This window comes from Erpetoichthys calabaricus, chromosome 17 (assembly GCF_900747795.2).
Source record: "Erpetoichthys calabaricus chromosome 17, fErpCal1.3, whole genome shotgun sequence".
NCBI lineage: Eukaryota > Metazoa > Chordata > Cladistia > Polypteriformes > Polypteridae > Erpetoichthys > Erpetoichthys calabaricus.
Genome location: NC_041410.2, coordinates 50,320,644 through 50,337,036, shown reverse-complemented (window position 1 = coordinate 50,337,036; position 16,393 = coordinate 50,320,644). Strand labels below are relative to the sequence as shown.

At 40.5% G+C, this 16,393-nt stretch overlaps 1 protein-coding gene across 14 annotated transcripts in view; it reads right to left on the bottom strand.

The window, feature by feature from the left end:
* csnk1g1 (casein kinase 1, gamma 1) overlaps positions 1 to 16,393 on the bottom strand; it is a 286,572-nt gene that overhangs the window by 198,119 nt on the left and 72,060 nt on the right. For 10 of the 14 annotated variants that reach the window (XM_051920337.1, XM_051920332.1, XM_051920327.1 and 7 more), the window contains exon 6: positions 1,586 to 1,820. The exons of the other annotated variants lie outside the window; for them this stretch is intronic. In XM_051920337.1, coding sequence (XP_051776297.1) covers positions 1,586 to 1,820 — 235 coding nt within the window. The remainder of the gene's footprint in view (positions 1 to 1,585; positions 1,821 to 16,393) is intronic. 14 annotated transcript variants of the gene reach the window in all.

The following is a 16,393-nucleotide window of genomic DNA, read 5'->3' as shown; positions in this document are numbered from 1 at the left end:
CAAAAACATGAAAATTTATCATTTATGTATCACCAGAGAGGAGAGGTATGAAGTTTAGTAGGAACAAGACAGAATACATGTGTGAGGAGAGGAAGGTCAGAGGACTGGTGAGGATGCAGGGGGTAGAGTTGGTGAAGGTGGATGAGTTTAAATACTTGGGATCAACATTACAGAGTAACGAGGAGTATGGAAGAGATGTGAAGAACAGAGTGCAGGCAGTGTGGACTGGTTGGAGAAGATTATTGGGAGTGTTTTGTGATAGACTGGAACCTAAGAGTGAAAGGGACTGTCTACAAGACAGTAGTGAGACCAGCTATGTTATATGAGATGGAGATGGTTGCACTGACCAAAAAACAAGAGACAGAGCTGGAGGTGGCCGAGTTAAAAATGTTAATGTTTGGATTGGGTGTGGCAGGGATTGACAAGATTAGAAATTAGTACATTAGAGGGTCAGCGCAGGTTGGGAGATAAAGTCAGAGAGGTAAGATTGTATTGGTTTGTACATGAACAGATGATAGATTCTTGGTATATTGGGAGAAGGATGGATCTGCCAGGTAAGAGGAAGGGAGGAAAGCCAAAGAGGAGGTTTATGGATGTAGTGAGAAAGGACATGCAGGCAATAGATGTAACTGAGCAAGATGCGGAGGACAAAGATATGGAAAAAGATGATTCAATGTGGTGACCCCCTAATGAAATCACCCAAAAGAAGACGACGACATGAAACTCAATATTACAGTGAAATATATAGGTAGGTACAACACAATAGATCAGCCATTATGCTTTTTTATGAATTTCTAAGGCACCAAAACAAAAAATGTTAAGCAAAGAAAAGGAGGATGTCTACAGTGATCAAGAACATTGGCTATCTGAAAGAAAAAAGATATGATGACCAATACTGACAAAAATGCAACCTGCCATTTTCCTCTGACAGTTGGCTGTTTGACAAAACAATATGTATTAAAAGAGAAAGACCAAATTTGTATACAGGAAGAAAATGATAATTTTACTGTTTCAATAAAATACATGTAAGGGTAATATTTACATATAAAGTGAAATTGGTGTCTTATCTGTACCTTGTTCAGCATTTACAGTCAAATCTAATAAAAGAATTAAAAGCAAATCCATAAAGGGGGAAAACTGCTCCGTATAAACTTTCTTGTAGGTGATTCTAAACTGTCTAACGCCTTCATCAGGGAGTGTAACACAACTGAACTTTTCTCCTCTGACTGCAATATAACCCCCAACTAGTTCAACCAAAGATGGAAAATTGAAAAACAAAGTATTTTGGTCTGTCCCATATTCAAAGTCTTCAAAAACTGCTGCAAATTTTACCAAAAGAATGACAAAATGGTAACTGTAAATTAAAAGAAATAATACTGTGCTTGGGTAAATAGGATGAACAATGTAACAAATGACAACAGTTAAAAATCTAACAATAAGTGGTGATATTGTTTAGACTAAATTAACATAGTAATTTGAAATGTAACAATTCATAATAAAAAAGGCATAACCTGGCATAACAAAGGGTTTAAACATTGTAGATTATTAAGCAACCATTTGGTGGTTGCTTTTGAAGTTTACATACCTTTTCCCAGATGAGTATTGATTGACATGTATCTGGCAGTTCCAGTAAGACTTTTATGTTCCCTATAGGGTATGTGTTTTTTGGTATCTGGATCTATGTATTCCTTGGCCAATCCAAAGTCTATTATATGAATAACATGCTCCTTCTTATTGCCTTGTCGACCAATAAGAAAATTTTCTGGCTTCACATCCCTGTATATTAAGTTCTTTGAGTGCACATATTCCATGCGTGTTATCTTCAAAGGAAGAAAAAAAAAAAATGAACTACTACCAACATAACTGTGTAATAATTGCAAGAAAGATATGACACAGAAATACAAAATGTCCATTTATGAATAAAATAGACATTTAAAAATGATAGTAATTACTATATCAAATGCAGCCAAATAATGTTTAACTGCACAATGCTGAAAATAAATGATACCTTACTTTATACGCCATACTACAGTTAATAAAATTACAAACTGAATTTTCCCACTCAAGATGTCTAGTGTTTCAGATCACATACCACTAATTCAAAAAACTAGACAAAGCTTATCTAGAAATTACTGTTAAAGCTGATCCAAGTCATTTATTTTGCTTTATGATGTTTTAGTTCCAGCTAAAGTATTCATTTCTATTTTGAAATCTTACCAAAAACACACCCTACATCTGAAATCCAATGAAAGACAAAGCATTTACAGTCCCCTCCAAACGTATTGGAACAGAAAGGCCAATTAATTTGTTTTTGCTGTGCACTGAAGACATTACTGTGTTAGATTAAAAGATGAATATAAGAAGAAAGATCAGAGTTTCAGCTTTAATTCCCTGGTATTTACAGTACATCTAGATATGTTAAACGATATAGAAAATAGCACACTTTGTATCAAACCACCCAGTTTTTCATATGAGCAAAAGTATTGCAACAGAATGTTTTCTACCAAATTAAAGTTAAAAATACTTAATATTTGATTGCATATCACACTACTCGCAATAACTGCATCGAACCTATGACCCACAGAGTCAGATTTCTTGTTTCTTCATAGTTGTCTGTTTTGTTGGTTTCTTCCTTCAGTCTTCTCGTCAGCAAGTGAATTGCATTTTCAATTGGGATAAGATCTGGTGATTGACTTTGCCAGTCCAAAACCTTCCATTTCTTTCTCCCTGATGAAATCCGATGTGGAGGTGGCAGTGTGTTTTGGATCTTTATTATGCCACAAAACAAAGTTCCTCCAGATTACTTTGGATGCATTTGTCCATATTTTGGCAGACAATATGTTTCTGTAGACTTCGGAGTTCATTCTGCTATAACCATCATGAGTTATATCATCAATAAAAATGATTAAACCTGTTCCAGTAGCATCCATGTAAGAAGCAGAAGGAGCCCATGACACAACCTCCACCATGCCTCACAGTATGTTTAAGATCCCTTCTTTCTCCATACACAGGTCATTCCATCACTCTGGAAGAGGTTAGTCTTGGTCTCAACAATCCATAAAACTTTATTCCGGAACTATTGTGGCTCATCTCTGTACTTTTTGCAAATTGCAATCTGGCTTTCCGATTCTTACTGCTGATGAGTGGTTTGAATCTTGAAGTATGACCTCTAATGTTGTTCTTCGAGTCTTCTTAGAGCAGCGGACTGTGATATTTCCTTCCCTGCTCTTTGTCGGTTGTTCATGATGTTGTGGTCTGTTTTGTGCCTTTTCTTTACTGCTCTCATTTGACTGTCATCAGTTGTTGTTGTTGTTTTCCTTGGGTAACTGGTTCAATGCCAGCTGCTCAGTACACCAAAGGTTTCCTTCTTTTTCAGGACATTCCAAATTGTGGTACTGGCTATGCCCGACATTTCTGAAATACCTCTGATGGATTTCCCCCCTTTTCTCAGCTTCAGAATGGCATGTTTTTCTACCACAGACAGCTCTCTGGCCTTCATGTTGGTGTACCCTTCTTAATCAGAAATGTAGTCTTTCAAAGATGAAAGCCAAAGCTTCAAGTGAGAAAAGATATCCAGTGCTATTTAATGATTAAACAATGAATTTTATATGACACACCTGGGTAAACAAACACCGGTCTGCTTCTCATACTCCAATAATTTTGCACACTTGAAAAACTGGGTGGTTTGATACAAAATGTGCCTGCCATGTTCTACGTTGTTTCAACATATCTAGTTGTAAATACCAGGGAATTAAAGCCAAAACTCTGATCTCTCTTCTCACATTCATCTTTGGATCTCACATACAAATGTCTTCAGTGCAGAGCAAAAACAAACTGGCCTTGCTGTTCCAATAATTTTGGAGAAATTCTACATTTTAAGATAGATCAGAAGGAAATTAAGTTTAAATTGTCCCTGTACAATTATAAGTACCGAGTACTAATGGTGGTTCCTACTTTGTGTCACCCATATCCAAGAAACAAAATGCAGCTATATATATATATATATATATATATATATATATATATATATATATATTATAAAAAAAAAATCTTGGAAGGCTTAGAAGGAGATGAGACGTGGTTTTCTAGGAGACACTAACGTTCCGCAAGACAAGGCAGTGAGACAAAAGGACAGCTGTTATATAGTCTTTTAATGTTTAAAGCACTGCATGACATGCAGATCATGCAGCACTGCAGCAGCAGCAAGCCAGCAGGCAATCGAGCAAAGAGGAGGTTAAAAAAAAATGATTTGTTTCCCATTGTATCACCATTTAAGAGGGGGTTTTGAAGGAGCGACCGCATCTCCTTAGCATGTGTTCAGCCCCCCTCTTCACAACGTGAGAGATGGGGGGGGGGGGGGGGGGGGGGGATAGGGGATGGATGAGCAAAGCGAGCAGGGGGCAAAGCCCGCGTGTGTGTATGTGTATATTAGGAAAAAAAAAAAAAACTTGCGATGAGACGTAATCTTCTGAAGAGAAACACTTCAGAGAGGCAGAGACACTTTCACTTCCTGCGACACAGTCAAGTCACGTCATACTGACATCCATTGGAAGCATGTTCCCATGAGATGGTGACCAAGGCAAGGTAAGTAATAATCAGACTGGAACAAGTGAAACTGAAAACCTTGCAGGTCCAGACGGGGTCAGAAATAAAAAAAGTGATAGAAGACACAGTAGAACTTGATAAAGACGTTCAAAAATGTTGGCACCATACACATGCAGAGCAGGTTACAGATTATGAAAGCAGTGGAATTTGAAAGGCTCAAAAAATACCTTGGCACGATACACATGCAGAGCAAGTTCAAAAATAGGACAAAAAAAATTGTAAAGTGTCAAAAAAAAAAAAAAAAGTACAGAACGCATTTGCACAAACAAACGGAAATTATTACTAGGTAAAATAACGGAACAGCAAAAAGATCGAATATATGGACATGGATGATATGTCAGAAGTATGTAGATATTGTAAGGCTTTAAAGTTTATTAGAGACTTGTAGATCGTCTAATTCGTGTTGGCATCAGGGAAAAGTACTGCTGCTTCCTAATGAAGAGGCATTTCCACAAGAATTAAAAGATTTATTGTTTGGTGAAAGTGAAATCCACAAACACTACAGGCACAATATACGCGTCTACAATAATCCTTTCACTTCAGCATTATTCAATGCACAAAATGTTGACTTACATAATAATGGACCATACACTATGAGAACCTGTCTTCAGCTATGACAAGTTTAATTTTGAAAAATAAACAAAAAAAAAAACCACACAATTTGATCAGGTGTATATTTATGATCACGGAGAAGCGATCCAACACAGAATCGAAAGAGTTAAACGATCAGACGTAATAGAAATTATACAGTCAATAATGGATACAAATCCATACATTCAAAAGTATTGCACTTTACAGGAAATGTATCAGCAAAACATGGACAAACAAATTTTCTTGGATTTCTATATGTATCCGAAAGATCAGTCACATTTATAATAAACCCACATGTGACGAATTGTCAGCGATAATAATTTCGAAAGACAGAGATATCCAAGACAGATTAGATATTTGTGTATATCCAAAGGCAAAGCATGATTCGTCATTTATGTCAAATACATTGTCACATGCCATCACTTTACTCTTTCCTTTGCGTTCCCCAGATGGCGAAACAGGATGGTCGTACAATATGAAACAAAACGCATTCAGAAAAACAAATAACAGCCACACAACATTTCAGGTCAAAATTAGTGATACATTCCCATGTATTTAACCCACTTCTATCATCTCAACATCTATCACAACATTACATTATTAATGCGTATATAAAAGTCGCAGCTAATCGTTTCTTCTTTATTAAATCGAATCAAGCTAAACTTAGAACGGAACATATGCAAGGTCTCATTGATTATGTTCAAAATTCAAACATCAATAGTTCAGACAAATTCAAAATAGGTAAAGCAGTAATATTACCATCATCATATCAAGGTAGTCCAAGAGCATTGCAACAGTTAAATCATGATGCAATGGCAATATCCAGAACTATCGGTCGGCCAGATTTATTTATTACATTGACGTTCAATCCATAATGGCCAGAAATCCGTAGCTTCTTGAGAACAATGGCACCGGCTACATCGGCTCTGGATATTCCCACTTTCATAAGTAGAGATTGTTTTATCAGAAAGTCTTATCTTTATTGAATGAACTCGAAACGGTGTTCGGGCAAAAAGGAGATCCTATTATGCCATTTGTATTAACACGTTTACAGTTTTCCATCAGAATAGCTTTTGCAATGACAATTAACAAATCACAAGGACAAACATATGAAAATGTCGGTTTATTTATATAAGACAAAGAAACGATATTCACTCACGGCCAGTTATACGTTGCATTATCACGCTGTAAGACCAAATGCAATCTTGAAGTTCATTCCAAATATTGTTTTTACTGAAGTTTTAAAATAAAAAGTGAACATAATGCATATGTAACAATTCCCATGGGGGGGGGAGAGAACACTTTAAATTGTACCTGGGGATTGGCAAGCGAAGCAAGCAGGGTGCGGAGTCCCCTAGTATGTATATTATATTATATATATATAGCGCCTGACGCTGGCAGGTTACTCTAGTGTAGTGGCTGAATCCCAGAGACAGTGAGGCTGCAGTGCTGCAAGGTGTCATGCTTGGGTCACAGAATTGCTCAGAAACACAGGAGATTGGGGAGACAGGAATTTTATTCAAACACATCAAACAAACATGTCTCTTTCAGAAGTAAAACAAGCTCAGTATGCAGTTAGTTATCGATTAAAAGAATAGGCAAACATCATAGGGGAGCACAACGGAAGTGGGACCCCCAACAGGAGCAGACGATGTCTGGAGGGAGGAGAAAGAAACAAAGTAATCAGCCAAAAAGGACAGGTGCTGTTCAGGCTTTTAAGTACGCGTAACGTCATATGAGAAGCATAGCACGCGACAGAAACAGCCGCATGTAAGCCCAGCAAGTAAGGGAGCAATGTGAAAGTGGTCTAACAGCGTTTTATAAGAGGGTTTTTTTTGAAGAGTGTCCGTGTCTTCTAGGAGTGCGTTCAGCCACCCTGCTCACAAGGGGCTGGCAGTGGTCATGAGCTGGCTGCTCAATGAATGTTCGGCACTGACTGATCAGCTCCTGCGTGCTCGTAAATGGAACTGGGAAACGACTATAGCCGGTTGTGGCGGTTTAAGGGTTAAGAGGAACAAAATGGAAAACACAAGAACACTCAGCTGGGGATGCATTACAGTCAATCAGTAGCAAGGAGAAATGAATAACACTGTAGCAGTCCGGTGCCGCCAAGATTCACACCGTTGAGAAGACGGCAATTTATTTATGTTTATGGTGGAGACACCAGGGACGCACACAGCCTTGGCCCGACCCGCATGCACGCACAAACAGACAAAACCAAAGCAAACCGGTAATCAAACAGCAAATAAAGAATATAATGAAAACAAATGAAATAAATGAAAACGATACTACCCCTGTTCCTTTTACAGCGATTATACATTAAATACAACAAAGCACAAACAAAACACACACAGTAAATCATGAAAAACATTCAGGAAAAACGGCAATGGATGAAATGTAATGATGAAAATAGATAGTCCAGAGATCCACACGTTGAATGGGAATGTAAAGATAGTCCTACCGCTAGATCCTGAAATGGTGAAGATGGGTGGATGGGTTCAGGAGTGCTCCTTTCTTTGCAGGATGGCCATGAATCCACGTACAGTCCTCATGTACACAGGCAGACGGCAGACAATCCAGACGCACGAAACGATCCAGGACAAAATGAATAAGTACACGTAACCCAACAAAAGGCAGACAGACAGGAACTTGTAACACCAATTACAAAAACTTTTTTTTTTTTGCTTTTGGTCACCGGCCCCCTTTTTAAAAGCCGCACTGACATCATTTGACCCCAACAGCCCCAGCACCCTCAGCGGAAGACCAATCACAGCCACTGCACGAACTGCTGGGAGTTGCAGTTTCAAATTCTATTGGCTCCTTTCACCATCCCAAGCCGCGTTTTCCTCTACAGTTACTTCCTGGTCTCTCCACAGTACAGTATTGACACGATAAAAGCCATAAAAATTGCCAGGGATATTTGCAGTTTCCGCTAACAATTATTAAATAGGTTGTAAGGAAAAATCCGCAAATGACCGAGGCCACGAACTCTGAACTGCGACTTTGTGGTGTGTGTATAATATATAGGAGGTGTATAATTATATTATATATATATATATATATATATATATATATATAGTCGACCCTTGATATACGACCGGCCTGACATGCAAACAACTTGATTTACGGCCAACATCTTGCGTCACGACCTGAATATATATATATATATATATATATATATATATATATATATATATATATTTATATGTGTATGTGTATGTGTGTGTATGTATGTATGTATTTTGACGCACGAGTGCATGGGGAGCAGCTTAAGGACCCGACATGCACCACAACCTTTATGCTTGTGGTCTGCTTTTATTACAGTGGCGTAGCCGGCAGGATAAACAGCCTGAAAGATGTCAGAAGAGCAAGACCTGAATGCGGTCCTGACCACTACGGCAAATGAGCTCCAGGCTTTGAAGGTGGACCAGGCCACCACGAAGGCGGAGACCAGAAGACGGCTGGCGGCTGCAGCAGAAGAGATAAAGCCGGAGCCTGCACGACCTCCACTACCTCCTATCGTCCTGCTCTCCGAGTCGGACAATAGAGTTGTATATGTCAGTTTTTGAGAGGACTGCCTCTTGGAACCAGTGGCCGAAGATGGAATGGGCGTCCATACTGGTGCCGTACTTGAAGGGCGCTGCGCAGCACGCCTATCATGATCTCCCTGAGGAGAAAGCCATGGACTATGACCTCCTTAAGGCCGAGATCTTTAAACGCTACTGCGTAACCTCAGGCCAGCAGGCGAGGGAATGGTGGCATTAGAAATTTCACCCTGACTGCCCAGCTAGAGCCCAGGCGTTCGAGTTCTGGGGCAAGCTCGGGCACTGGCTTTGGCCAGATGTCAACCAGGCCCGCCAGGTGGTCGAGCAGGTAGCCTGTGAGGGGTTGGTCAACGTGATGCCGGACTATCTCGCACAGCAGGTCCGAAGGCACCCCTATAAGGACATGAATGGTCTTTTGGAGGTTCTTGAGCGTCAAGTGCCAGTAACCCAACTTGGGGGGTTGCAGAAGCCAGCTCGCAGGGTCCGACAGGGACATGTTGCCACCCCTGAGCCCACCCGTCGTGCAGCGGAGGCTCCGGCAAGACTGAGAAAGAGGGTGCCTGCCCCGCCGCACTGTTACAAGTGCGGTGAGGTGGGACACCTCCTTCCCACCTGTCCACTCAACATTGCGGAGCCGATGGACTGCACCTGGGCCAAAGGAGAGAGGTACTGTTCACTGTTGAATCCCCTGCCGGTTCCTAATACGGGAGTGGTGTTGGTAAACGGGCACTCAGTGGTGACATTATTTGACTCTGGGAGTAACATTACCATTGTTGCTTGCCGTTATGTTCTACCACGACAATGGGTAGCTCAAATAACGAATGTGACTTGTGTACACAGAAAGACCAGATCCTATAGGTCCGTAAAGTGTTACATCACCTGAAGGGGGAAGCTGAAACAACTGCTCGTCGCTGTCTTGCCAAAGTCCTCTATTCAGGTCATACTGGGACAAGACTGGTCAGAGAGTAAACACGGTAGAACAGAGGCCACTACTGAACCTAACTTGGGTCTGATTATGAAGGGTCAAGGGGCTCTCCCAGCTGCTCCCACGCCATGCACTTCGGCAACTATTGATGACGTAGACAGCCGGGGGGAGCCCTCTTCAGCAACAGACCTCGACCCAGAAGTGCAACTGGGTGAGGTTCTGGGTTGGACAGACACTCCCCCAGACTGCCCACCTGATCCACTCGCCGGCATAGATTATCAGTTACGCTCTACGCCGGCGTCTTTTAAAAGAGAACAGTGGAATGATGATTCCCTGAAGTTTGCCAGGAATGCCATCATGTCCGTAGACTACATATCGTCGGCAGATTCCACACCACCAGGACCCTGCTTTGTCTTGGAGAACAATCTGCTGTAGCGAGTTGCGGAACACGAAGGCGAGAGGCAGAAACTGTTAGTACCACGGATCTACCGGTGGGAGGTTTGTGAACTAGCTCACGTCCACCTCTTAGCCGAGAAAACTTTGGAGCGAGTGAAAAAATATTGCACGGGAATTAGGGCTTTTCTCCGGATTGGGCAAAGCCAAAGAAGTTCTTATGGACCAGGGCACACCCTTTACTTTGGATACGTTCAGGGAGGTTGGCAAGTTACTCTGCATTAAGAATCTTAAAACATCGGTTTATCATCCTCACATGGATGGGTTGGTGGAAAGGTTTAATCAAACCCTCAAACAGATGCTCCGCAAGGTAGTCAGCGCGGACGGTAGGAACTTGGACCAGCTTTTACCCCTGGTACTTTTCGCCTATCGGGAGGTGTCACAAGCCTCTAGGGCCTTTTCCCCTTTTGAACTTGTTGTGATGTGAGATTTTACATATAACTTGATAAATATTTTGTATGTCTTTATTTGTAATTTAGGCAAAGCAATGTAATTTAGTGTTTACCCCCACCCCTCACCCTTAGAAATGGGTCTGTTTAAATTTTACGACAGGATTTGGGGGATGTGTCTTAAACCAGCTTGCTTAGTTTCTTTGCTAAAGTCATTTCTACCCCCCCCGCAAGTAGGCTAAGGTGTACTTTAACATATGGTTTGGGGGCAGGTGTTAAGATGTTCTATTCCCCCATAGGTCTGAGGTATGGCTGCTTGGAATTGGCTTGTCTCAGAGGCCTTTAAGTACCATGATGTCCTATTGGCTGTAGGGGTTGGACAGAACATCTATAAATGTACGTGTTTAAACCTCACAATCTCTCTTACCAACCAACATATGATGAAGTATCTCTCTCTTGCTAACCTGTGATGATGAAGACAACACAACGAAGAGCACAGTTTAGCAGCCATTTTGAACAGACATGTGGCTGAAAGCTGAGCACCAATGATGCCTTAACTAGAGACATTTAAGTAACTACAAGTCTGTGTGCCGCCTGAACTACATATCACCATTTAATCAGGTTGTATGGTTGCCAATATTCAAATGTACTTTGCATTTTGTTATTATTTATGAATATTATCAGTAATACATTATTTTATGTGTAACTTAACTTCTGCTCGTCTTTTTACTACATCTAATTGCCTGAGGTTATAGATATAGAAGGGAAGGTGGGGATAAGTTATATACAATAACTAGCAAAATACCCGCGCTTCGCAGCAGAGAAGTAGTGTGTTAAAGAGGTTATGTAAACATATATACATATACATACAGTGGTGTGAAAAACTATTTGCCCCCTTCCTGATTTCTTATTCTTTTGCATGTTTGTCACACAAAATGTTTCTGATCATCAAACACATTTAACCATTAGTCAAATATAACACAAGTAAACACAAAATGCAGTTTTTAAATGATGGTTTTTATTATTTAGGGAGAAAAAAAATCCAAACCTACATGGCCCTGTGTGAAAAAGTAATTGCCCCCTTGTTAAAAAATAACCTAACTGTGGTGTATCACACCTGAGTTCAATTTCCGTAGCCACCCCCAGGCCTGATTACTGCCACACCTGTTTCAATCAAGAAATCACTTAAATAGGAGCTGCCTGACACAGAGAAGTAGACCAAAAGCACCTCAAAAGCTAGACATCATGCCAAGATCCAAAGAAATTCAGGAACAAATGAGAACAGAAGTAATTGAGATCTATCAGTCTGGTAAAGGTTATAAAGCCATTTCTAAAGCTTTGGGACTCCAGCGAACCACAGTGAGAGCCATTATCCACAAATGGCAAAAACATGGAACAGTGGTGAACCTTCCCAGGAGTGGCCGGCCGACCAAAATTACCCCAAGAGCGCAGAGACGACTCATCCGAGAGGTCACAAAAGACCCCAGGACAACGTCTAAAGAACTGCAGGCCTCACTTGCCTCAATTAAGGTCAGTGTTCACGACTCCACCATAAGAAAGAGACTGGGCAAAAACGGCCTGCATGGCAGATTTCCAAGACGCAAACCACTGTTAAGCAAAAAGAACATTAGGGCTCGTCTCAATTTTGCTAAGAAACATCTCAATGATTGCCAAGACTTTTGGGAAAATACCTTGTGGACTGATGAGACAAAAGTTGAACTTTTTGGAAGGCAAATGTCCCGTTACATCTGGCGTAAAAGGAACACAGCATTTCAGAAAAAGAACATCATACCAACAGTAAAATATGGTGGTGGTAGTGTGATGGTCTGGGGTTGTTTTGCTGCTTCAGGACCTGGAAGGCTTGCTGTGATAGATGGAACCATGAATTCTACTGTCTACCAAAAATCCTGAAGGAGAATGTCCGGCCATCTGTTCGTCAACTCAAGCTGAAGCGATCTTGGGTGCTGCAACAGGACAATGACCCAAAACACACCAGCAAATCCACCTCTGAATGGCTGAAGAAAAACAAAATGAAGACTTTGGAGTGGCCTAGTCAAAGTCCTGACCTAAATCTAATTGAGATGCTATGGCATGACCTTAAAAAGGCGGTTCATGCTAGAAAACCCTCAAATAAAGCTGAATTACAACAATTTTGCAAAGATGAGTGGGCCAAAATTCTTCCAGAGCGCTGTAATAGACTCATTGCAAGTTATCGCAAACGCTTGATTGCAGTTATTGCTGCTAAGGGTGGCCCAACCAGTTATTAGGTTCAGGGGGCAATTACTTTTTCACACAGGGCCATGTAGGTTTGGATTTTTTTTTCTCCCTAAATAATAAAAACCACCATTTACAAACTGCATTTTGTGTTTACTTGTGTTATATTTGACTAATGGTTAAATGTGTTTGATGATCAGAAACATTTTGTGTGATAAACATGCAAAAGAATAAGAAATCAGGAAGGGGGCAAATAGTTTTTCACACCACTGTATATATACATATCTACATATACACATATATATATACACATATCCCCATATATACACACACACACACATATATATACACACACACATACATTATATATATATATATATATATATATATATATATATATATATACACACACACACACACATATCATATATACAGTATACACATACACACACACACATACATATATACACATACACATACATACATAGTGCGTTGTAACATGGGCTGTGATTGTTACATGGGAGGGAGACGACAAATCACTGCTTCCCGCTTTCTAATCGGGCCTGTGATTGGTGCTTTGACTGATGCCCAGATCCCACAGTATCTCCCCTTAGGAGAGGCATTAGGCAAGTGTAATTGAATAGCGGTGCTGCAAGTTTAGCTTTACACCTGTTTTTAAGGCTTATTGACTGAAAGGGGCTTTCATGAAAAAACTTAGGGCTTTGCTACAGGATACACCCTCCACAAGTTAAGGAAGTAAAAATAAAGGTATATATTTCTGTTTTATTTAAACCTTTTAAGTTTGTATGCGGGCGGTATGGTGGCGCAGTGAAAGGTGCCATTTAGGAGACCCGGGTTCGCTTCCCTGCGTGGAGTTTGAATGTTCTCCCCGTGTCTGTCTGGGTTTCCTCCGGGTATTCCGGTTTCCTCTCACAGTCCAAAGACTTGCAGGTTAGGTGCATTGGCGATTCTAAATTGTCCCTGGTGTGTGAGTGTGTATGGGTGTGTGCGCCCTGTGGTGGGCTGGCACCTTGCCCGGGGTTTGTTTCCTGCCTTGTGCCCTGTGTTGGCAGGGATTTGCTCCTGTATTTAGGATATAGCGGGTTGGATAATGGATGAATGGACATTTGTATGCATAGCCCCATTTGCCCGTTTTCATTTTTTTTCTTTCTTCAGTAATATTTCAGTAAACCTGGAGCTTGTCAATTCAAATCCTGGTACTGACACCACTGTGTGACCGTGAGGAAGTCACTTCACCTGCCTGTGCTGCAAAAAACAAAAGTAATGTAACAAATTGTACCTCAGATGTTGCAAGTTGCTGGAATAAAGGCATAAGTCAAATAGATAAATATGTATTATACACATAGGAACTATTCATTTATTTTCAGTTAAGTCATCTGCAGCAAACCTTTATAAATGTGGGTTTCTCCTTTTTAGATAGTGCAAACTTTCTTCTTCATTGAGGTTTTCTCTTGGAGAGCGTTTTTCATTTCATTGAAAATTAAAGCAGCAGCTGCCAAAATATGTAGCTTTCTTATTAATTTTTCAACACTGTGTAAAATAACTTTATAAAGTAACAAAAGGTTTAAATACTGGTTATCCTTTTACACTAAAATATTACTAAAGAGATACAAAAAAAGTAAATGCATATGTTGTTTTTCTTTAAGGAGATTAAATATTACTGAAGAAAGAAAAAAAAAAAAACTAAAACAGCCAAATGGGGCTATGCATACGAACTTAAAAGGTTTAAATAAAACAGAAATATATACCTTTATTTTTACTTCTTTAACTTGTGGAGGGTGTATCCTGTAGCAAAGCCCTAACTTTTTTCGTGAAAGCCCGTTTCAGTCAATAAGTCTTAAAAACAGGTGTAAAGATATTGACAATAAGCTACACAAACCCACCAAGACATGGAATCGTTTAAATCAAGGCGCTGCGCTACTTTCTTCCAGATCGGCCCCAAGGCATTCATATTTTTTCCAAAGCAGTTCTGGTCTCCATCGGCATCTGTAGCTGAGTCGAAAAACACCATCCCATACTATTAGTTAACGATTAACACATTTCTATATGTACTGTAAGCATACAATACAGCTGATAATATGTTGCGCTTATTTATCTGGTGCACCGACATTTTTGCGTGTTTAACGGCTGAAATCCAACGTGTTTTGTGCCCTTCAGAATGAAAACAGTTTGCATTTACCTTTTTAATAAAAGGCGAGCTTTTAAGCCTGAAAAATCACCCCGTAAATGCACACGTTTAATTGCACATGTGTTAATATGTATGCTTACACACTGTTTCTTCTTCATTGAGGTTTTCTCTAGCATGTAGATCGGGGTAATTACATTCACGGCATTCGTAGTCTGAATCACAATCTGATTGTATGGGTGGTTACCTACCAGGTAACACTTATGGTTGGCCAGCAAGTCAGCTAACATCAGCCACGGTGCCTTCAGTTGTGAGAAGCAGATCATAGAATAGTTGAAAATAGTTTACTGTCAAATAATGCAAAGAGTACGCGACACGTGTTTCGCCCTAATTCTTGGCTCATTAGGCGTACACACTCACTGCACTCCTTTACGGGAATCGAACCTCGGACGTCAGCGCTAGAAGGGTTTCGCAGCGGTGAAGTATTGCTTTTAAATTTTAATTAAGAAGAAAAGAAAACCTTTTTAAATTGAGGGAAAATATACCAATAACAATTTGTTAAGGATCTGTTTTTTTGTGAAGCTGCCTTTACACAGCCTGTCCGCTGTTTTATAAACGAACGCCATATAAGGCCGTCCTTTCTCCTTCACAGTCAGTTCACATGATTATGTGTGAGGCGTGATGACGCGATACGCAACCCCGCCTCCCATGGCCAGCGAGCTGCAGTCCATTACTGTATATGGACAAAAAAGAGGTTCCAGTTATGACCGTTACGCTTTGAATTTCGAAATGAAACCTGCCTAACTTTTGTAAGTAAGCTGTAAGGAATGAGCCTACCAAATTTCAGTCTTCCACCTACACGGGAAGTTGGAGAATTAGTGATGAGTGAGTGAGTGCTTTGCCTTTTATTAGTATAGATACCTTATAAACAGTGGTAAGTCTGTGAGATTAGGCATTCTAAGGCTACATATTAATAATACAATAGGGAAAAGTACAGCAATACAGTAATCCCTCGCTATATCGCGCTTCGCCTTTTGCGGCTTCACTCCATCGCGGATTTTATATGTAAGCATATTTAAATATATATCGCGGATTTTTTGCGGGTTCGCGGATTTCTGCGGACAATGGGTCTTTTAATTTCTGGTACATGCTTCCTCAGTTGGTTTGCCCAGTTGATTTCATACAAGGGACGCTATTGGCAGATGGCTGAGAAGCTACCCAGCTTACTTTTCTCTCTCTTGCGCTGACTTTTTCTGATCCTTACGTAGGGGGATTGAGCAGGGGGGCTGTTCGCACACCTAGACGATACGGATGCTCGTCTAAAAATGCTGAAAGATTATCTTCACGTTGCTATCTTTTGTGCAGCTGCTTCCTGAAACGACATGCTGCACGGTGCTTCGCATACTTAAAAGCTCGAAGGGCACGTATTGATTTTTGATTGAAAAACAAACTCTGTCTCTCTCTATCTATCTCTGCTCCTGACGGAGGGGGTGTGAGCTGCCGCCTTCAACAGCTTTGTGCCGCG